General features: G+C 33.4%; 1 protein-coding gene across 8 annotated transcripts in view; it reads right to left on the bottom strand.

The window, feature by feature from the left end:
• The window catches only part of LOC123544879 (kinesin-like protein KIF26B), a 245,457-nt gene that overhangs the window by 67,090 nt on the left and 152,905 nt on the right, over window positions 1-25,462 (bottom strand). For all 8 annotated transcript variants that reach the window (XM_045330972.2, XM_053540938.1, XM_053540943.1 and 5 more), the window contains one exon: window positions 13,996-14,540. In XM_045330972.2, the coding sequence (XP_045186907.2) occupies window positions 13,996-14,540 (545 nt within the window). The remainder of the gene's footprint in view (window positions 1-13,995; window positions 14,541-25,462) is intronic.

Here is a 25,462-nt window from a genome sequence, read left to right as displayed (position 1 = left end):
GACAGAGTGATCTGTTTTATGCCTTTCTGCATGTCATCTTGATGAGATTAATAATTGATCTAAGTTTTATGGGCAACAAGTCCAGTCCACGCTTTGACCCCTAACAGTAACCTTGACCTTTGAGATAGAGACCTGGGGTTTGCATATGACACTCCGTCTCACTGAGGTTCACATTCATGCCAAATATAAACAAGATTGCTCTATGCATGTCAAAGTTATGGTTCGGATAAACAAATCCAAACAGACACACACTTGGACACAAGACACACCAAACAGCTATTTGGACGACAGTCTTTGCTTCCGCAAGCGGGCTCGACAAAAATCTTTGCAGCAATTGACATGCATGACTGCAATACTACCCCATATATAATATAATTTAACAAAATATCTCTATAACCATTCTGTAGTTTATTTTTCATGCAGTCAAATTGTCATGAAATACAATTATGTTGTAAATATACTTCAACCTAAGATCTTTCTGGATGTGGAAATGACTGAAAAATATAGCTGTAACTTCTGATATACAGTCAGCATCTGTAATAAAGAAGCTTGTCAAGTTCTTCAAAACTTTGGATTCATTTCTCAAATAAACATGTAAATCTAAAAAACCTTCTAAACCCATTTATGATACTACTTTTGATTTAAAATCATCTGTTTAAATTAAAGTGCTTCCAACACCCCACCCGCAAGATTAGAAGGTTAAATCTTTCGACAATTAATATTAAGACCGGGGCAAGAACGGACTCAATTCTGGCAAAATACTGATGTAGAGCCACAACAGTTTAAGTATTGAGCGTTGTGGGATATTTAATAAAATAATGAGAAAAATAACTCGGAAAATTGCCTGCATCTGGTTGAGGGGGTTCACTTGATTAGTATAACACTATTTCAGAACAATTTATCATCAGGTAGGCTCGTAAAAAAGACACATGAAATGAGCTATTTTCTTTATGACAGCAACATAACCAACAACAATGTTGCAAAAACATATTTTATCCAATCTAATTCTCTTAATAGAATCATATTCTGAATAAAATCTGATGTATTTTATTTAGCCTATATTTACACTAAATTTTTAAAACATTTCGATAGCCTTTAAAGCTACGTAATTTTAAACTACAATCTTTTTATAACTATCTTTTTTTCTATTTTATTCATTTCATTTTATTCAGTTTTGGGTAGGAATGTAGGGAGTGGTAAGGTTTTAATGTGTTTACTGTTTTTCTTGAGTGATCATTCATTAAGCTCTAGTAGTGTCACATTGATACTGTCCCACAAGTAATGGACTTCCGCATTTACTTGTTGGAGCAAAAAATAACCAGCCTTAACCCTGTAAACCCTGCTAAATTTCTGTAATGAACTTGTCCATAGATCTTTCATTTTGGCTAGTATGTAACCACTTACCATTAAAAAGGGTGCATACTAAAAATATACTGACTGAATGACAAACAGTTCAAATCATGACCAGACTGCACAGATTTGCAGGCTGATCATGATCTGCACTGGTCGCAAAGGCAGAATCAATTGTGTCCAGCATGGTAAAGGGTTAAGCGAACAGCACTTTGGACAAATCATAAAATCAAACAGTTCTATTCCTTACTGCGCAACTGCAATCTGTTAATTTTATGAAATGGAGGCTGACATGACATGGCTATTGCCTGGACTCCCATGCATCAAAATCTCTAGGAAAAAAACATCAAAAAATATAATCACGTAGACATTAGATACTTATCTCTATTTCGGCAAAGCGCCATGGAATTAAATTATAGCAAACCAGATCTAGTCGTCTCTCTCAAGGGACCGCCATAAATTCAATTACAAGTGCAACTTGTGTCAATTTTCTATGATGGGATTGTTTTAAACATAGCACAGCAATTTACTAGACCCTGTACACCATCTCCCAGGGCGAATCAAATCTGTACAGAAATCTTAGTGCTTGTCTTTTCTTATTTATTAAATCTCTCACAGTCATAAAACAAGCCGGCTTTCAAAGTGAGCTCATCAAATATATCCGAGATAGATGAGGCCAGGGATAAGCACACAGACCATTGAAAACTCATTTTTCCTCTTTTTTCATTCAATCTTCTCCTGCTGATTCTCAGTCTTGAAATATTTCTCATCTTTGTGAATAATTCTTTAAAGTTTTATCATTCAAGACGCCCATTTACAAGCAAAATGCATCAAGTTTGGGGAAAAATCATTAAGAAAGCCAAATGCTAGTCAATATCAAACATAATCATATTATTTTTTTCTATTTCTTCATTTAGTCTATTAAAAGGGAATCTATTCCCCTAAAAGTTTATTTTTACTGTGCATTTTGATTTTCGCCTATCAGAGGAGGAACACATACTATGGGGGAAAGATAACTCAAATTTACTCATGTCTTTGTGCTAGAAGATTTATTCCCCTTGATTTTAAAAAATATAACGACCTTAGTTAAGAGGCATGCTCTGCTCTGTTCTGACCATGTAATAAAAGTGTCACTTTTGCTCATTGATTATTATCTGAACATTGTGTGCTTCCGAAAAACCATTTTATGATCAGATTATGGTAATTGTGACATAATAATGTCAACACAAACATAATTAACTTATAAGTTAAGTAATAAAAGAATCTTGAAAATGGTAATGAAAACTTTAATTATCTACTTAGGATATTTTACAACACTAAAAGCTGAAGTACAGATAGAACCAAGGTTCAGAATCAAGTTTATAACCATGTTTAACATAATATGCAGCACTCAAAAGTAAACAAGTAAAAGGAAATTTTTATAATCTGTTAAGGTAAGTATGAACATGAAAAGTTTCATTGACAGCAACATATTAAGTTAACACACTTCTGACACTACTTTGTATGCTCCACAGTACTGAGCTCAAAGCAATATTTGCTCTCAGAAAAATTAAAAATCCAATAAAGAAGCTAGTCACATGGTTGTACATCAATTACAAATCTCAGCAATATCATGACCATTAATCTACTGGGTCTCCTCTTTCAATCATCAATCATTAAAAGATAATGTTTAATCAATTGTTGTTAGCCATTTCAAAAAAACATTATGAATTTTACTAATCTGTTAACAGTTATCTTAGCTGAGATGAATACTTGTAAACAGGTATGGTTATATTGACCTCTACTGGACGCAGTGGTCGAGAGGGCTAAGACGCTTTCCTACGGACGTGAAGGTCCCTGGTTCGAAACCTGGCTACTCCCATTGCAGTGTGTCCTCGGGCAAGGCACTTTATCACGATTGCCTCAGTCGACCCAGCTGTAAATGGGTACCAGCAAATTGCTGGGGGTAGGGTATAATTAGTTTTAACTGTTCTTAAAATAGGGTCGCTCAAAAGCTCTACAGAGCTTATGTTAATTGTTTCACAAAGCGACGGTAAATAAAATTTACCTTTACCTTTACCTTTTACCTCTACTGCAACTTGAACCTTAGTCTGTCTATTGACTGGATAATCCTTTTTTATTTAAAAAAAATAATTCTGTAATATATTCTGAGTTCATCAGTCTTGGCTCCGATTATCTAGTGTTTTTAGAAGAAATGGGACATAATTATACAAAATTTGAATACCCTCGGGAGTTATCTCCTGTGAACAAAACATGGGGTCTGAACACAGACTACTAGTACCTGTAACCTGCATTGAAACTTGACTGAAAACACTACTTCAATTCGACTGCAATTTAAACCTGTAATTCCTACAGCAACTTGACTGCAATTAAACCTGTAAGCACTATAACAGCTTGACTACAACTTACTCCTGTAATTCCTACAGAGACTTGACTTGACTTTAAACCTATAAATCCTACTGCATCTTTACTTCAATTAAACCTGTAATCATTACAACAACCTGACTACAACTTATACCTGTAATTCATGTAATTCCAACAGCGACTTTTCACTTTCAAACTAAATCCTACATCAACTTGACTGCAATTAAACCTGTAAGCACAACAACCTGACTAAAACTTACACCTGTAATTCCTACAGCGACTTGACTTTTGCAACATGACTGCAATTAAACCTGTAAGCACTATAACAACCTGACTAAAACTTACAGCTGTAATTCTTGTGACTTCACTTTAAACCTATAAATCTTCATGTAACTTGACTGCAATTTAAACCTGTAAATCCTGCAATTAAACTTGTAAATCCTACTGCACTGGACTGCACACCAGTATGCCCTACTGCAGATCTGTAGTCTCTATAATGAACTCCAATTCTGATAGACTTAAATTTTGTGTATTTTCAGAAAAATAATAAATTAACTACACTGATATGCATGCACACATAGTAATTATTTAGCTTACCTTTTCCTCATTATGTTCTTGCTTTCAGTCACTTAAATCACAAGTACCAATTCCTACATTTAGAATAAACACAAGTTTCCTGCACACAGAAATCAAAGATATTCATTTTCCCTATTTTAGGACCTAATCAATCAACAGATATATTAGTTAAAGTCCTTGCATGACTGAGTCCTCCAGATCACAGAGATAATGCCCGTAACATCAAATAACAATCTAATCTAATATTTCCAAAGTTAAAGCATCAATAAATTCTGCAATGCATTCTGCAAACAAATCTTCAAATGTGGAGATAACTTTCATTAATTTCTTCATTTCATCTGCTACTTGAACAATCTGACACAATAATTTGCAAATAAATCAGATAAGAAACTCAAACTAGACAATCTTTCTGAAGTTTCAAAATCAAAAGTTTCCCAGTGATGATAAAAATTGTGTGTAAATATCATAATTTGCAGATTTTATGACACCAGCATGGACTGTGTCTAAAATTAATCTCACTCTGAAGAGTTAAATATTGAACTACTGTAGACATGACTAGTCTGGCAATAAAAATGGAAAGTAATGGACAATAAGATCAATCCAGCAATTAAATCAAATCACTGAAAGTACTGATTGAATATCTAACTCCTAGGAGACACTGGACCTATGGGCAGCCATGATACTAATTTATTTATTTACAGAGGCTCACTATGACAGAAGGCAGATGATTTCTTCAGGGCATGTTTGGAGCCAGGCTGGCTATATGGCACACCATGATGCTCAGTAAAGGAAGACACTGATTTTTCAGATATAATGATTTACTGAAGATGTATAGAATATTTGTAACTCAACATCCTACTTTCTGTAGAATTATCAGAATAACTATCTGAATATCTGGAATTACCAAAGTTAATACAACTGCAAAAATCTCTGGCTGCTTGTATGATCTTGATAAATGTGAAAAACTGACTGTGTAATCATTTAACTTTTTGCATGAAATTTCGTAATTTGGGCTGAAAAGGCTCTTTCGTAGGGATGTGAATTCGTGGATTTAAACTTGTATAATATGAAAGATAGGAAAAGTTAGATCATTGTGCTTCCAATTTCATGGACTGACAAAACCACAAAATCAACGAAATTTGGTTCCTAACAAATATTAAAGATTTTACAGTATTTTAAAAGCATCTATAATTAAATCAAAAACTTCTTAGAAATATCCTAAATCAAAAACTACATGATGTGAACAATGTCTGAAACCATCAGTACTCAAACTTTGCTAAAGCATTTATGCATCTTGCACTAAAATTTGTCCAAAATTCTGAGTCACAGATACAGACACAATACTAATTTCTCAATTAGCAGTGACACTATCTTAAGATTAAAACAAAGATTCTGTCATTCATCCTAATAGAGTGTCCATTCCAAACACAATTTCGAAATAATCATCCCATTGTGACAAATCATATCTTACAATTAGTGGGAGTTGATTGGTCAGTTCTGACAATACCACAGGTCTTTGATGCCATCAATCACCATGGGATTATGGGACACAAAATGAGACATGACAGAATATGAAAACTGACAATAAATTTATTGCCTCTGGTCAATTTTGACTCATATAAAGGTACTTTAAAGTATCCAAAATTTACAAAATGAAAACTAGAATTTCCAGTAACTTCAGTGGAGCATCTTAATCAGCAACCAAAGAGAAGCATTGATGCAGGTAATAGTCAGCCAACAGGTAATAATCAGCAAGAAGGTAATAGTCAGCCACTCTTTAGACATAGATAATGCTTTGAGACTGACACAACAGTCATTTCATACCACCTTGTTATGGTAAAAGTGTTGGTTCTTTTTTTCCCCAGGAAGTGGTCTTTAGTTTGAACCTATAAATTCTAATCCTTTGCTAAAACAAAGCTTTAATTAAGTGTAAAAGTAAAAGAAATAAATGTTTTTTCCAACAATACGGATGTTTTTTTTATGTTAATTTAATTTATCAGCAATAGGCAAACAATGGAACCCTCTGTCACTCATCCTTCTCTGGGAGAAAAAAAGGAATACACATTGAAATGAAAGCTTTTGTATCTAATTGCCAATGATTACCCTATTCCTGTGGTCAATATGTCCCATAAGGCTTCAGTGCAAATTGAATTGTGGGAAAAACATCAAGTTAAAAGATCCTGGTAATTCAGACTGTCAAATTCCAATGGTATCAGGAGAAGCATGAAAGCATGTCATTCCAGTCTGATTGTGAAGCAGCCATTTCCTACACATTCATTAAGTTTGTGGAGTAAACTCTCTTGTTCCACTGGTCATGACTGATTAAAAAATTCCATGTCATCATTTTCCTGTGGTAACGTCACTGAGCTGTGCTGCTTAACCTGTGGCCCCTAATTTGTCACTAGCACCAAAATTGGACAAGGACAGAAGAAACTGTTTGTGACTCATTCTGAATGGTGAAGACAGTAAATATGGTCAAGAAATGGAACAGAACTTATTTCAGTTTTCCTGGATGGAAAGATTTGTGCATTTTGACAAAAACATTTTTAAACTGACCACATGTAGTCACAGAGTAAGTAGAAAATATCTATACCTTCATTTAATTCAAGGTGTTTTGCTTATATAGACGAATTTCTCAAATCATTGTTAGACTGGCAGCTAGTGATCCATCCCGTCACCAAAAGGCTGATCTTTTGACTAAAATAATGTATTTTTTAATTATGTAACATTTTGCATTTAACCCAAGAAGAAAGCAAATTATATCAATAAAAAAAGAATCTAAAATTCTTTCAAGGATTTCTGCATTTATGGACAGAAACATGGAAATCATTGCGCCAATTTCTTTGAAATGTTGTATTATGCTTTCACGGTAAACAGTACATGCAACAAGTTGAATTGGGTCCTAAAACTCAGCAACAATAAAGTATCATTTCTGTTGATTATAGGCAGAATAAGTATTCATGTTTTATTGCCACAATCTTTCTAGATACTACTGCAACGCTTTACAAAAGCCCGTCCAATCTCTATTCATTTAACCCTCGGCACCTTAGAACCATAATTCTTCGAGAATTCTCCGATCTCCTGGATTAATGCGCAGGATGATTCAGACAGCATACTGCATCAACTCGAAGATATAACCAATGTCATAAACCACGCATAATAACAAGGGTGATCATAAATTTCCACCATTTAATATCAACCTCGGACAATACATATCCCTACTTTCCACGTTTTCCAATAATTGGTAATCCCTTAGTTCCCTATATGGATAGGAGTAGATGACTGCCACTGGACATTTGATCACATGATCTATAGCAGAAAACATGGAAATTGACACCATAAACATTCTTCTTAATTGCTCTGGTCATTTCCTAGTGAAAATTAATAGCTGAAATAAAGTTATCATGAGAAAGCTGTCAGTTAGGTCTTCAAGAGTTGAAATAGGATAGAAAGGCGGGTGACTGTGACTCAGCCGCCAGAGGCTTGAGGGTAATATACAGTTAAAAAATATTATCTCTTTACTAATTAGTCGGGAACGCATTAATTTTCTGTAACATCAGCATTGATATTTAAGCCTACACTGTCCTTTTTACTGCTTTGACACCTTTATAGCAGGTCTGAGAATCGTTAATTCTTATTTCTACTCCTAAAAAAAAAAGTAGTTCCATATTTCACCAGTATATCTGAAAATGCACTTGCACTCTGTATGAAAAACTGGAAATTTACATATTATGTGACAGAATAATTACTTAATATGTCTTTGTGTATGAATCTATTGACATTTTATAGCACTTGATATTCTATAATTCTGTAAATTATTAATAATAATCATGCCCCTTTTATTTCTGCTACAATAACCAGTCACTAATAATTCCGCTCCAACAATGCATTTGTCAATATAGGATCATATTATTGTTTTTTCGTAGATGAAAAATCGTTACAATGCCACCAACATTTTGCTCAATATTTCCGACAAGGATCCCAACAATTATAGAACTACTTTTTTTATAAATGGCATATAAACAATACTTTTCATTTATTATGAAGCAATTCAAACAAGGGAATTAGTTTTGCCATGTCAATTTCACCTCCAATATTGGAGAGTTTCTGAGGGATTTGAAAAAAAAAAAAAAGATTTACGTGGTAATTATTTTTATGGATTAACTACAGAAATACAGCACCTGTAATTTGATATCATTTTCTCATGGAATTATTGACAGGTTTTGCCAAAGACTTGTTGAGCCTAATTTCCTATGATTCATAGTAATAATAACTGTTAAGTAAACAGCTTCTAAAGACCAAAGCAATTAAAAAGAATGGCCTGAAATAGCCATAAATACTTCCAGTTGGAAATGTTTTTATTTGTCAAACCAATACAATGAAGCTACTTTAATCAAGAAGGCAATATGCTATTAAGTGAAGGGAAGAAATTCTTTTCTTTCTCCAATACTCTCTTCTGCAGTGAAACCATTGCATAATCTTGTTGGTTTAAAAAACCTTAAACTGTCAAGGTAAAAAATCTTAGTGAACGATGCTGTATTAAATGACTGATCATCAATTTCTTTTTCTATAGCGCAAAAATCATCACTAAAAGTTTGTTTACTGACAGCAGCATCTGAACCACATACACCTTCAAGCTACCTAAAAAATGCTTTTTTGCTTTGTTTCTTTCTTGTATGGCATCTCAATCAAAGCAAAATGGTAAAAGAACTTGAAAAAGTCATTAAGGAGAACAAAGTCATTCAATTATTTACAGTCACTTTTTCTAATGGTGCAATTTACTATATTGTTTTTTAGTATTACATCTTTATATTAGCAAAAAGTAATTTATTTAAAAGAATGGCACCCAATACTAAATCGTTAATTTTAGCTTAATTTCCCTACTTGCTGCAGACACAGACTGATCAGGTAAAAAACCAAAGTCTGCAATTTACTTTGTTTTTAAAGTGTTACATCTTAATTAAAGCAAAAATTAAGTTTATGAAAACACACTGTCACTCAATCATTTTGCAGTCATTTCCTCCTTGTTGCAGCAAACACCTGTGCATGATGAAGAAAGATTTAAACTAAATCAAATTATTTACTTTTTGTGTACCACTGAGTTCTAATTTAAATGAATTAAAAGATTTCATACAGGGATTTTAATCAAAACTCTTGTGAAGAAATTCCATGAGAACCAATACTACAAATTAAAAGACACTTAATAATGTGTCATTCCTTTTAGCACAAAAGATCTAATTAGACGAAACTGAATCGAGGAAGAATCAAGGCAAACACGGCTATGTAACTGTTACATCCCTCTGGATAAATCAAATAGTCGGCTTATTGAAACTCAAATTAAAGAAAACACACAAAACACTTAAAAGTGGCAAAATGTGACAATCTTTCAAGAGCCCAAATATTGAAACTTTCACGTCAAAATTGAACGAAATTAAAGAAAATAGTGTCTTCCGAAGCTGTTTTGATTTTTTTGGCAAAACGCACTCGAGACGCTACAAGTGGAATGCTAATGGGAGCAATATTGAATTATCATCTGCGATAAAAGACGCTTTTATGCAATGAAGAATTGCTACGATAAAGTGATCGCGTGCATGAAATGTAAAATCTATAAAAATGTAACAATAAAGCCTATACCCTTTGGGAGGAAGGAAACAGAACAATTTAATGACCATATAAATATAGATAATTTAACTAATTACAGGGCTCGTGCCAGTAGATTTACAACAGCTAAAGGGCATAAATGGAAGTTTATTCATGTTCAACAGGGGATTTATTTCTTTCAATCAACATGGTTAAACAAGATGCTTGAAAATCCAGGGAAAACAAAACTAGAATATTAAACGATTGATTCCTCTTTAATTTGCGGCTTAACTTAAGAACCAAGAATTCATCTTTGAGCAGATTTGCATATACAGAGAATTTGCTGTGTCAGCTCTGACCTCAAAATGCAAAACTAAAATTCAAATTAATCAAAAGCTTTTACAGACATTTACATAGAAATGCAAAAAAGAGAAATTCAAATTAATCACAGCTTGTTTAAAAGAGACAAGGTAAAACAAACTGGAGAAAATTAAACCAGAAAGCATCAGTCTATTTAGGAAAAAAAATTGAAAAATGCTCAAATTCTAAAAACTTCCCCGGTTCGACAGAGTGCCAGATGTAAAGCACCCATACACAGGACTCTTTTCTAATGTTCTTTTTAAGAAGTGGAGTATCGAAGTCAAAACCCCTGATTTGGTAGTCTGACAGCTTTACTATCGGACCAATGCATCCATTTTTAGCTCTCCCAAACATGGTTTTTATACCAAAGTTTGACTGTTCCACTTTAATTACTATGAAATCATTTAAATTCGCTGGCATGAAATTTCGCGCAAACGTGAAAAAGGACTGTTTCGCACGGGTTTTAATTTGTGCATTTTCAATTTATAAATGAAAAAGTAAATTAAAACATAATAGCGCGGTCTTAAATTTGCGCATCGGTTCTAGCGCAAAATACGCAAAATTTCGTCCTACACGAATAAAAATCATTTCACAGTATTGTATCAATGTGTTAATTTTGTTAACATTTTAAGTCAGTTTAACACTACTGTTTCATCCAAACTAATTAAGCAAACTTTTAGTATTATTTAATCACAATTATCTGCCGTGCCATATGTAATTTGAGAAAGTGGAAAGTGGTGTGCACATAAATGGGTGATCGCAATTAAGATATTATGCAATTACTGAAATAACATTTTCGTTATTCTGGTGAGAATTACCTCTTACTATGTAAAAATTTACAAATTAAATATTTTCTTTTAAGTTATCCATTCATAAAGTCAATAATCACAGGCAGATAGTTACACCTTATGATCACAAAGTGACGCCATGGAAGAAAAATGAATGAAACGTCATCCCTCATTTAATGTAAAACATTCACTGTTAAAACCTACCAATTTGTTTATTCACAAAGAAGAAAACTCCGCAACATTATAATTAAATCACTTTTAAGTTTTAATTTTTGTTTCTTCACAACATTAAATTAACAGAAGTAACGAAACTGTTTCAATAAACAAAGATTTCTAAACAGATTACATTCAGTTTTAGTAATTTTGTTGCGATAAAAAATAAAAACATTTTACAAATAAGCTGCATACATTAATTTGCAAATTGTGGGTAAAAAAGACCAAACCAAGAATATGTGAGATGAATTATAGATTCATATAATTACTATAAAACTTCAGACAGGGAAGGGTATAATGATGATTTAAGTACGAATGTGGTTATTTCTTTACCCCGTACCACCTTTTTCTGCTTGCCTTAGGACTACTAAACGATTGTAAAATACAAAATGCGTAAATTAAAAAAATGACTTCAAAAGGAAGTCTTATTGTACATTTACTTTCTAAACAGATTATCAAAAAGAAAATATCACAAATTACAAAAAAATTACATATCTTAAGGTTAAATAATATCACAGTGAGGTGTCACAAAAGCTTGGCAATTTGTAATGGATAACAATCGTTAGCCACCTGTGTGTAGCAATGGATAGTAATTGATATTTATACCCTCATTACAGAAACCATTTACAGAGAAAATTGAATTTTGAAATCAAGCCACATGGTAAATTGGGAGATTTAAATCAATAACTCTTTTTTAAAAGGCAAAAACCATATGTTCATAAATTCTTTGATAATTGACACTTTCTTTCTTAGTAAGAATCCAAAGCATCCAGCTTGTTTTTTCTGAAACTAATCACCTGGACTGTACACAAAAGATGTAATTTCAAATTGCACATTTTCTTAAAGAAAGCCTTATTCTTGATCTTGAGATAGGTTTCATTTAATTCAAATTTTAATTCAAATTTTACTTAACAACTTAAAAGAATGATTTTAATCAAAATAATGTTTAACCCTTTCCCACATGGATACGTTTATCACCGTATCTATCGATTACCGAACAGAAACGTATTGACCCGAGTCTATCGGTTCCCCGATAGAAACGTATTATACCGATTAACGGCCATTTGAACAGAATCGTTTTATCCCGTGTCTCATAATCAATCGCTTTATTTTCGTTCTTTTCCTAAAGAAACAAATTCCGGATGTTTACTAACTCAAAATATGGGATTTCGTCATCATTATTTACGTACAAGATCATGTGGTTACTATTTAAATTTATCGAGTACTTTGCAAAGAAAGACACCGGGGTTTTTTCCTACATGTGCACGACGCTACGTCATGGAAAATTACTGAGAAAACTGCTTGCAACTGGCCGGTTCGCGGGCTTTCCTCGTTCTAAAAATAACACCCATTTAACATCAAAGTATTTTAAATGTGTTAGGTCATGAAGGTCACGCGTGATACATGCGGATTTCCCCTAAACAACAATTTGTGTATACGATGGCTTGGAATTTATGGCCTTACATAACGGGAAGTGTTAATCAAAACAGAAGGACCGCGGCTTTCAAATATTTTATGACACCCCAAGAGTTAATTGCTGCGGAAGTCACCCGTGATGTACCGACGTTTGATCATCAAAATATTACGTAATATTATCTTAAAATTTTTAATTTTTAGCACAAGAATACTGTAGTCGGTTACGAGTCTCGATCTCAGCGATCTTTTTGCACTTTCAGAAATTTTATGATCCGTTATTTTTGTAGTGTTATTCAGTTTGATGGTTGTTTTTTTATATAAATACTTACCGATTCCGATTCGGAAGATAAGTCTATTAACTATAAATCAAACTTTCAAACATCAAAATGAAATTGTATATGAATTTCAATGTGAAAGTAATCCAAAACAGAATTTTATGCCTAAAAATATATATTCCCGTACTTTAACACTTTATATCTTCGAAACTCAAAGAGAAACTACAATAAATTTTGTATCATCGGAAAGAGAATTTAAATTGCTACAAACTTTATATTGACAAAAATAATGTCAAACTTACAGAAAATATTAAAATAATGACATTTTTAACATAAGTGTGTGTAATCATAAAATAATGCCAACACCTCTGTTCAGATAAGACAGTCACCTTTATCAGCCATATACCGATTATTGATTATTGATTATCACTTATCAGTGTTATGTAAAAGAGGTTACTTTGGCTTCTGTTCTGTGTGGTAAAGGGTTAAAGATGGCTGTTTAATAAGCATGATTCATCATAACCACTAAATAATTATTTATGTTCTGAGAAAAAAGGAGCATAATTACGGCAACTAAAATTTTGATTGCCTCAGAAGTTACTTCCTACATACAAATACCGTCTGAATCCAGACTGTGAGTGCCATGGTGATTTAGCCCAGCAATTAAAAATTCAACCAATATTTAAGGTCTGCATTATAAAGATAGATGTAGCAATGATACTGGACAAAGACTGACCACAACATTCCACATGTGGTTAAAGCTCAGTGAAATAGGGCAGTACATCTTTTTTTAGATGTATCCTCTACTGTAAACAGGAATACTGCTTAATATATGTTGAGATTGTCAACACAAATGTCTGTTAAATCAAGGTAGAACAAGTGATCCACCACTGTGTCAAGTGGGGAAGTTACTTGTAGAACACATGTTTGTACTGGAAAGAATCCAAGAACATCACTCAAGTTACTTTCCTGCTGTTGTATTGTCTTTATGCTGAAAAAATTCTGACAAATGTACAATCATTTCAGCTGGTGACTGAAATTTATACTTTAATGTGATGGCTTGCAATTCTTACCTGGCAAAGAATGAGGCAGCTGGAGAGGAAGAGGCACTTGGAGGCGGCGACATTGCTGATAATCTTGACATTGATGGTGATGGTGGAGGAGGGGAAGCAATCCTTGACATTCTTGGGGGCGGGGACTGTATTCTTGGTGGTGGTGACAAGACCCTGGCTGGTGATCCTGGGGCAGAGTGTGAATGCTGGAGGTAATGATACTGATGAGGTTGGTATTGTATTGGTGGCTGATGATGTTGCTGCTGGAAGAACTGCTGCTGCTGCTGTTGTTGCTGCTGCTGTTGATGATGAAACTGCTGCTGCTGATGAGGATGGTAGAACTGCTGTTGTTGCTGCTGCTGAAGCTGCTGCTGTTGCTGATGATAAACTTGCATAGAAAGCGGCTGTTGCATATATGGCGTGTTGATAAAGTGTGAGCCAGACATGGGGTAGTTTACAGGGCGTCCAAACTGTCCCATACCAGGACCGTCAGTCCCACCCTGGGGATACATTTCTGGTCCTTTGTAGAACCCTGGCCTATCTTGGGACCCAGATCTCAACAGTATCTGAAAGTAGAAAAGACATATTAATTGATTTCAATTATTTATAAACATTTAATTCCAATGTTACATATGAAATCAATCCTCACCTACTGAAAAATGTGCCACTTAGTATTAAATAATGTGTAGAGAAAAACAGTATCCAATTTTCAGATAACTCTGACGAGAGCCAACTTCTTCTTAAACCATAGTCCTTTCAAGCGTTTGTATTTATCCTTATGTCTTTAATATGCAATCATTTCATGCATTCTAAAATGTAAAATTGCTATTGCTAGTACTTATTTCCAAAATAAAATGTTATAGTCATGAAGGAGTTATAAAAAGCGGTTTCTCACGGGACCAATGACGTTAGTTTTTGTTGCGATTTCATGAATGTTTGCATCATAACTTGCACTCCCATGTGAATCCTTCACTGTTTACGTTTTTTATCACTTTAGACAAATCAGAACTTATCAAATGTTCATAAACACACAATAACGTTTGTCTCTACTGGCAAAAGATCAACATTCACAAATCTTCCAATGATTTTTACATCCTTAACTGTCTACTTGAAGAAATTATAAAATTCAAATTTACCCTCTTGGTATTATTGACATAATTTTATTGGTAAAAAAAAAATCATAAAAATATGACGATAAACATTCTGTCATCATGTCACAAAAAGTACTCCAATCAAAAAGTACTTAAGTATAAAACTGCAGAAATATTTGAAATAGATATGTATCGAGTCAATAATTTTATATCTCATAACTTTATCATACTGATCAAAATATACAGCTATTAGCAGAAATGACGAAAAGAAGGCAGACTTTTTTCTGTTAATCGGGACAAACATTTACAGCTTAGTATAATTCTGTGTCAACAGTTAACTGATGCACCAATTTTGATGTATCAACAAATTTAAAGGCAGACCATAGCTCTTACAGAAGCTGGCCAACCCTATAAAGGAACGTACAGAAACACAGAGAAGACAGAATCCCCCTGACTCTATGACCACTTCGCATCAAATTAATCAGCACGTCGGCAGCGAGTTCTATCTACATTATTCATGGTACATCACATCAGCGTATAATGGCGATATTTGCAACATATTCCTTTATTTGTATACCCTAACATCTGTAGATAAAACTTGGACCTGACTGATTGGAACTGTCAAATTAATCACCATTATTGATACGAAGTCATCACAATTCTCCTGCGAGAGATTTGACTTATCGCTCTGCCTTACAAAGAGTAAAGACATCTCTCCCTAATGGGGTATCCAAGGAAAAAATGATCTTGTCTGACTACGCAAAATATCATATAATTTGCCAAAAACAGTCATCTTTTAAATAATCAACATCTAAACCTCCCATAAGCGTTTCAGAGCAAATATATCTTTGAACATTATAATTATGGGAAAAAGATTTTCAATTAACTGCTTTAAAAGTTGAAGCCTTTGAAACTGCCTTCAGAGAAACAAACAGAAATGATTTTGCCATCTTGTATATCAATAGGCATACAAGTCTAGACTTAAAGTTGCAAAGAGTATTGGAATTGTTTTAGCAGAATTGTTTTATCGAAGGAAAGATCGACTGCCAAAACTGACTAGATTGAAAGTATCAATTTAAGCAATTTCTGTCTGCATTTTTAACAGCTGAATGTCTATGGCCAAAAAAGTAATGAGAAATTATGTAATGCCAGTCTGATAGATATAAAAGTGCCAGTATATTATCAAAATTTCTGTTTATGCCAATTTGTAAAAGCTTATTTCCCTTGTTTAACAATCTATAATTTACCTGTATCTCATGGTACTGTACAAAATGAATAAAAATGCACTGTACAGCATTTTTTTGTACTAGAAGTGGAAGGGACTCAAATTGACCCATGCACGTGAAGTGGTAATAAAAATAGCCCAGTCAAACAAGAATAAACAAGTGAATGAAGTATTGCCATGCAATACAAAGTCCCCTTCTGGAAGGCACCTAATTTTCTCTACTGCAGTATAGCATAATGAACTGATATCTGTCAATGATGTATAAACAATATTGTACTACATATACAATATGTGATAACAACACACTTGGATTAAAATGTGCATATATAAAAACCCACAGTTGTTTTCATATTGATTTTTTTTGGCTAATAATAAAAATGTTATCATGTAAGTTATTTATAGTAACAACAAAGGGAAATTAATCTTTAAAAAAAAAAAAAAAAAAAAAAATCTATATAATATAAGTCCACAAGAAACTCTTTACCAGGTAGAGATAGGTCAAAATACACCTAAAAATTGGATGTAACATGCATGCTGTACCACAGAAAAGTGGTCTCGATTTTTCTCTACCGCCAGTAATAAAAAAGTTACAATAAAATCTATTTATAGTAACAACAAAGGGACGTAATTCTAAAAACAAGGGTGCATCATGGTGGTGAACATTTGGTCCAAGTTACATCAAAATCCCTCCATGCATGAAGAAGAAATGTTCCTTACAAAGTCATTCTTGAATTTGACCTTTGACCTCTAAATATGACCTTGACCTTAGACCTAGGGACCTGGTTCTTGCGCATGACATGTTGTCTCATCCTGGGAAATATTTGTGCCAACTGATATCTAAATCCTGCTTTGCATGACAAAGTTATAGACCGGACAGGAAAAAAATCCTCTTGACCTTTGATCTCAAAGTGTGACCTTGACCTTTAAGCTAGGGTACTGGGTGTTGCGCATGACACGTCATCTCACCATGGGAAACATTTATGCCAAGTAATATTGTAATCCCTTGATGGATGACAGAGTTCTGGATCGGACAGGGAAAACACCTTATTGACCTTTGACCTCCAATTGTGACCTTGACCTTTGAGCTAAGGGTCTGCGCTTTGCGCATGACATGTTGTCTCATCATGGGGAACATTTGTGCCAAGTAATATTAAAATCCCTTCATGGATGGCAGAGTTATGGACGGGACAGGAAAAAAACTCTGTTGACCTTTGACCCCCAATTGTGACCTTGACCTTTGAGCTAGGGGTCCGGGATTTGCGCATGACATGTCGTCTCATCATGGGGAACACTTGTGCTAAGTGATATTAAAATCCCTTTATGAATGTCAGAGTTATGGACTCGGACACGAAACAGACCCTGTTCATGCTATGTTAACATTTGACTGCTAAGTGTGACCTTGACCTTTGAACTAGGGGTCTGAAAGTTGTGCATGACACATCGTCTTATTATGAGGTACATTTGTGCCAAGTAATATTAAAATCCCTTCATAGATGGGAGAGTTATGGACCGGACAGAAAAAAAGCCTTGTTGACCTTTGACCCCCAATTGTGACCTTGACCTTTAAGCTAGGGGTCCAGGTTTTGCGCATGACACGTCGTCTCCTCATGAGGAACATTTGTGCCAAGTAATATTAAAATCTCTTCATGGATGGGAGAGTTATGGACCGGACAGGAAAAAAGCCCTGTTGACCTTTGTCCTCCAATTGTGACCTTGACCTTTAAGCTAGGGGTCAGGGATTTGCGCATGACACATCCTCTCATCATGGGGAACATCTGTGCCAAGTAATATTAAAATCTCTTCATGGATGGGAGAGTTATGGACCGGACAGGAAAAAAAGCCCTGTTGACCTTTGACCTCCAATTGTGACCTTGACCTTTGAGCTAGGGGTCCGGGTTTTGCGCATGACATGTCGTCTCATCATGGGGAACATTTGTGCCAAGTAATACTAAAATCCCTTCATGGATGACAGAGTTATGGACCGGACACGAAATTGCGGACGGACGGACGGAATGACGGAAAAGTGCATTCCTATAGTCCCCGAAACTGGTTTTCAACCAGTAGGGGACTAAAAACCTGAGGTAATTTGTTAATTTTAGGAGAAAACTGCATGATCTGAAAGAAATTTTATAAAAGAAACAAAATCCTTCCAATCAGAAGTGAAACAATTAATAAATGTATGATCTGATTTCCTCATTTGTTACTGTTTCATTAACCTACTACAATTTTCTCTTCTATACTTACGATGTAGGACAGAACATCTTCAACTTGACAAGCTTTTCTCAAAATTAAAACTATCATTTGAATAAAAAACCATTAAGTTTCATATTCAAATTAATTTACCCTTTATGGCTTTCAGCTAAATCTAATATATGCCATCAAATTATTGCTCTTCTTTCCATTGATCTCAAAATATGGAATAAAAACACTTGTAGCTACATTTGCTCCTAATGGACATGTGAAGCATATTTCCATCAATTTTCATGCACAAATTTATAGATATTTACACCAAAATGCCTCATTTATATGGATATTCCCAACCGAGATAGAGCGAAAACGTCAGCCCAGAGTAGCAGTGACGAGTTTCTCTATTATTGATGGAAAATAACATGCAGAAATCTACATACATCAACTTTTATCATGCACCGTGTTTTAAGATGCCCATCCATGATTTCTTTTCCTTTTTCCACTTGGGAGTCAATATGGATGGCAACAAAAATATTTCCGATACAAGCCGAAATTACAGAAATTCTGAGTAAATTTCTTTATCGCCATCTATGAATGCATTTTCATAGAAGAAAATCAAATGAGACGGGAAATGAAAATAGATCATTCGAATAGATGTGTTCTTATGGAAAATTTACTGCTGTAGTAAAGAAATGAATGATTCAATTTGTATCGACTTCGCCAAATTACGAGCTTTTCTCCAAGAATGTGCCACAATATCAGATCAATTCGTCCAAATATTTTATGGAATTTTGAACGGCTTTGGTCCAAGTCAGAATAATAACTAGATATAACGTTAAGTCTGACGTAGGTAATGTCATATCATTGTTTCAATAATCCACAAAATTTGACTTTTTCCGACTGAGCTGAATGACAACGACAAAGTTCAACAATCCATGCAGAATGTAATTCCTTCAGGAATCGGAGGAAAATAAGACTTTGGATATATATTTTGACATTTCAGCCGATAAGCATAATTGAATTACCATATTCACAAAACTGCTTTCATACAAAAAACTTATCATGACATACAAAAGTAGAAATATTTCTTTTCAACTTCCATTTAAAAATGAACTCATTTCTTACATATACCTAACATAAAACTCTGACATAAATATAATTAGCGTCCTGTATTATACATATTCCTAAAAGAAGAAGAACATTTTACAGTCCTGGTATTTGTTCCATCTGAGTAGTTTTTTTTAGTTTTTTGCAGACATATAACTGTAAAATGATCAACAGGTTCATTTACTGACTTGTACGCTACTTCCTGCACTGTTTTAGAACTGATTCACCCTTCAATAATTCCATTTTCAGTAAATTCCAAAATGCACAAAATAATATATCACATTTCTTCACAGACAATTAAAAAACATAAACACATTAGTCCAGACTGAAAATAAGACAGTGACCTTCATATAACAGGTAAATATGAAACATTGACACCTGTTATGAGTCTATGGCAAGGTGTAATACATGGTTTATTGCCCTTTATTACTCATAAACCATTCAATAACTAGCCACTGACAGGACATCCCACCGTGTGACCAAAGGGAGATTACTTGGCACCTATATTATTAAACATATTTTGTATAAATTATTATCTTATAATTGTATCAAAATTTGGGAAATCTTATGAGGAATTCTTCCAATATATATCCAACACTTTGTTAAATGACATCTTTACTTGAATTATGTTGAAAAACTAAACTTTGATAACTCTCTTGGAACAATGATGTTTTTTTATCAGTTTCCTATAGAATTAAAAAAAAAAAAAAACCTATTAATTCATTATCCGATATCAAAGTGTTTTTTTTTTTGCAAAAAGTATTTCTCATGAAAATGTTATACTATTTCTTATTATTAGGCAGACTTTCTCCAAATTACTCTCACTACAAGACTTATCATTTTCAAACTGCCCGCAGTCTTTAAAATATCTGGAGCAGTGACTTATAATATTTACATCAGAAAAAAACTCTATTACAAAAGTATCTGGTACTCAAAAAGTGAAGGTTAAATATAAAGCTACAGTGCAGTACACATATACATTCGTTTCTTATTTATATGTACATGGAATCACTTTCTGTTACATCAAAACTAATTTCATGGTTGCATAAAGCATAAAATTGTCACCCACAATGCACTGTCATTTTAAAAATTATGACAACTGAAGCATTTAAATTTAATATATTGCACCAAAAACCCATTAAAATTTTGTTATCAATCAAAACTGACACTGTATGAAATTTTGAAATATTGGCAAGACAATGTACATGTAAAGCATCTTAATGTCTCTATTAACACATGCTTGACAAGGTAACATGTTAACTGAAAAGAGCAAAAAAGCCATCTTTTAACCTGCATCCTTCAATAACAAACCGCAACACAGTGCAGACAACGCTACTGTGAACAAGTTTTGCTTCATTTAAAGACAGTAATAAAACTAGAAATTAAAGTTATTAACTTTGCTTTCCCATTATTTATTCAAAACCAGCCTGATTAACATGAAATTATCAGTACATCTATAAGGGTGACGTTGACCTACATCAAGATTCAATAACCCTTCTTCATCACACCATAAATAATACAACATACAGTCAATATTATATGAATATAACTTCCAAATAAAGTAATTCCAAGTAGAAATAGCTGCACTATTGACACATGATTCTTAATATTGAATATTCACTCAGTTTCTGCAATATAATAATTTAAACAAAAGTTATTGTGTATTAAACAATCATGTAAGTTTATTGTTAACTGGTACTACAGTTGTATCAATCATTTATTGCATTTACTTCATTGCCTTAATGATGCTATAAAACAGTCCATTCAATTTCTCCTTACACACAATCTGTAGTTGATAATTCTGTGCTTACAATAATATTAAAATAATATTACATAAAAGTTTAAGTAACCTGGTTCTTAATCCTGTTACATAAAAGTTTAAGTAAATTCTGTTTAAAAATACTGTCAAATGAAAGTTTAAGTGTATCCTGTTACATAAAAGTTTAAGTGCATTCTGTTAATCAACCTGTCACATGAATTTTTTTTTTTAACCCTGTTACACAGATGTTTAAGTACAGAATCTGATATATTTCTAAATCCTGTTGAACAGAAGTTCAAGTACATTATGTTTCTTTATCCTGTTACAAATATGATTAAGTACAATGTAAGTATGTTTAGAACATTACATAATCATATTGTACATATGTTAAAATTAAACACTCCACACAAATCTCACCCTGAATATAAATAGGTGGCACTAAAATCGAAATAAATGAAATGTCCGCTTAATCCTTTCACATGAATTAGGTAGCACTCAAATGAATTTAATATTGCATAAAATGTTTAAATCCTATTACATAAAATATATGGAACTCATTTACATTACTTAAGAATTTTACTTATTCCTCTTATTTAACTTACCCCCGTAACATAAAAAAAAAAAATACTTATTTATAGTGATGTAAAACTTTACTTAATCCTGTTACATGAAATAGGTAGAACTCCTTTACATAATCCTGGTATATAAAACATATAGAACCCCTTTACTTAATCCTGTTACATGAAATAGGTAAATCCCCTTTACTTAATCCTCTTACATGAAATAGGTAAACCTCCTTTACTTAATACAGTTACATGAAATAGGTAAATCTCCTTTACTTAATCCTGTTACAGAACTCATTTACTTAATCCTGTTATAAAAATTTCAATGATTTATTAATATATTAGATATTGGGACACTCTCATCTTTAAATCCAGTTAACTCTTCCTAATCTTGTTACATACATGCACTTAATCCTGTTAAAAACAAACAGTTTAATAACAGTGAAAAAATACAAATTCTGTGATACTTGCATAATCTGTTTTCTTATCTGCTATTAAAATCAAACATGAAACTTTTGAAAAGCCAACAAAATAAATGTAAAGTCAAAACTATCCTAGTGTTCTCACAGAAAGTAAATAAACTTATATATGACATATGACCTGTGGTGTAGATTTTTCACATTTTATGACAATTATTGCTAGCATCTGCTGTCAAAGTTTAAGGCATTGCAGTAATTACTGTACCTTTTCACTGCAGGTAATTATCTAGTTATCATATACATGTCATCTACTTGTTAAACTCTTACATAATATATTTTGATTTATGTCTTAAAATTACAATACGATAGGTATAACCATTTCAGAGAAAATGTTTTATTACATTTTTTATCATTTTATGTGTTAATGTAATTTGTCACTTTTTAAAAAGAGATCAATTAAGTATCAAATAATGTTAAAATGAATCTATAATGTAAATCTGCTCCTTTCCTTTGACAGAAGACTAGAAGGGTTTCAACTGTAATCCACACCAGTAATAGGACACTGTAAACCCATATTATGTAACAGCAGTCACTATGAAGTGCATGGTCTGTCTGAATCATAAATTCAAGCCCCCAGTTCCATGTATGAGTACTTTACACTAGTGGCATATGCTGAAGAACCAAGGAAGCTTCCGTAATTAGAGCGTTTTGTGTATCTTGCACTACCCTCCCACAACAAAAAACTAATAGTCTTCTGGAGGAGTTGCCCATATGGGTTACCAGTGACACATTAAGGAAGCTAACACACACACACACTAGATCTGCACAAAAAATGTCATGAAGAAACAGACAACTCCTCCACATTGATTAGATGTGGATCTTCCAAATCAATAAACCAGCTCATATTACCAACTTAACGGAGCCACAACCTCTTACAAATAAAATGAACTTGCATCAAAACAACAAACCCTACAGCAACTTGCACTGTAAATTTACCACAAATCAATTTATCATTGCAAACATAAATTATTCAGTTTTTTGAAAAAGTGTGAATTAATAATCATCCAGTTTTAAGGAAATAAGAAAATGTTGATTTCATTATCAATTTAATTGGGTGCCATATAAAATACAAACAATGAAACATGCATCTATCAACATCATAGAAAGTGGTTGACAGATCACCTTAATTCTAATTTGTTTATTCAGGTATTACTTTTATTGCCTCATAAGCTCCTAAACTGCCTAAGGAGGCCTGTACTGCTGACATGCAGATTTCATTTTGAATCTTGCAAAGGCTTTTTTTGCACATGTCATGGCGATAGGGACTGCATGTGGTAGAATATTTGAATTTTTAGAACCCCTGTGATAGGGAGCTATCAAAATCTGCAAATACCTATAGTCTCTTTTCGAGATAATTTTGGAATTTGACCACAATGGAAGTTACTGGGGGTATTCTTTGCCAGAAAAATCATGGATGTCATCTTGTTTGATCAATGGAAAGTCTTGGGTATTTTTGCTCTTAGGTCGAGGATGGTTGGTTGAGAGTTGTAAAAATTGCCTTGAATTCAAATCTGATAAATGAATCTTAGATATGAATCTTGAAGATAGTATGAAACCATAACATAATACAGGTCTATAATTTTCCATCAAATTGGTTTGGTGCGTGTTTTTTTTTTCATTTTTGGCTTTGACATGGGCATTTACAAATTACAATGAAATGTTTACACCCATCTCCCCACTCAGACAACATCATGAGTGCAAACTTTATAGCAATATTAATAAAAAGATGATAGAAGTAAAAGTTTTACAACCATGTCTTCCTCAAAATTTCGACCACCAGACAAACTTTTATGAATGAAACGATAAAATTGGGGACAAAATATCTACAAAAACATGCCAGTAGCAAGATATTAACAATGAATTCGGGAATAAAGTTTTGTCACAAACAGCTAGCGAGTCTCCCCTCAAATTGCAAACATCATACATTATTGATGATACAAGAAAATAAAAGAGGCGTATAAGTCAATTAGAAAAAAGCAATGTAAAACATCTACAAATATTTGCCGAAGTTTTTAGGGTTTCAAGGAAGTTGATGTAGGAGATAGAGATAAGAGCCTCTATGAACAACACTTTCTCATTGCAAAAAAGTGACCGAAACAATAACCGAGCTTTCTCTTACGATTTTTACCATTAAGAAACAAATGATGAGGAACATTAGTGGCAGGAATTCTCTTTTCTGAACTCTTGTGTTGCTAGTTTACAGAAAATTACATGTTTTTAGCACATTAATCCTTAGTTTTATAATAAGACAATTTAAGCACATACTGAACAAGAGAGCCATGACGACCAAAGATCGCTAACATGACATTCGCAGCTGGATTGAAAAATTACATGATACTCTTACTGGAACACACACTAGAATCCTAGATTATTTATACAACTCAAACCTATAACAAGAGGGTTCCCAGTTATGATGACTCTGTTAAACTTGGCCTTGGAATTATCAAGATAAACATTCTGACCAAGTTTCATGAAGATAGGGTCATAAATAATTATGGTCTCTACAGGGTTGACAAGCTTTTCCTTTGATTTGAGCTGGTGACCTAGTTTTTGACCCCACATAACCCAGTTTAAAACTTGGCTTAGGAATCATCAAGATAAATAATCTTACTAAGTTTCATGAAGATAGGGTCATAAATGCGGCCTCAAGGGTGTTAACAAGCTTTTCCTTTGATTTGAGTGGTGACCTAGTTTTTGACCCCACATGACCCAGTTTCGAATCTGGCTTAGAGATCATCAAGATAAACATTCTATGCAAGTCTGTATCAAATCAGAGCACAAATGAAACTTCTATATGGCTGAAAGGGTCAAAACAGAAAATTTTGCACCTTTCAGGGACAGTAACTCTAGAACCCATGATGGAAACTAGCCGGTTTTCAAAAAGAACAGAGATCTTACTGTGACTTAAGTTGTGTGTATCTGTGGTTAAAATCAAATATAAAATGTCACTTCTATCGTGTTCACAAGGTAAAAATTATCAAATTTGGCTCTTTCAGGGGTCAATTAGGGGCCGTAACTCCAGAACCTATGATTGGACCTGAGAGATTCATCATGGAATCATAGATATATTGTTGTTA

This window comes from Mercenaria mercenaria, chromosome 1 (genome assembly GCF_021730395.1).
Source record: "Mercenaria mercenaria strain notata chromosome 1, MADL_Memer_1, whole genome shotgun sequence".
NCBI lineage: Eukaryota > Metazoa > Mollusca > Bivalvia > Venerida > Veneridae > Mercenaria > Mercenaria mercenaria.
This window is presented reverse-complemented; position numbering and strand designations above follow the sequence as displayed.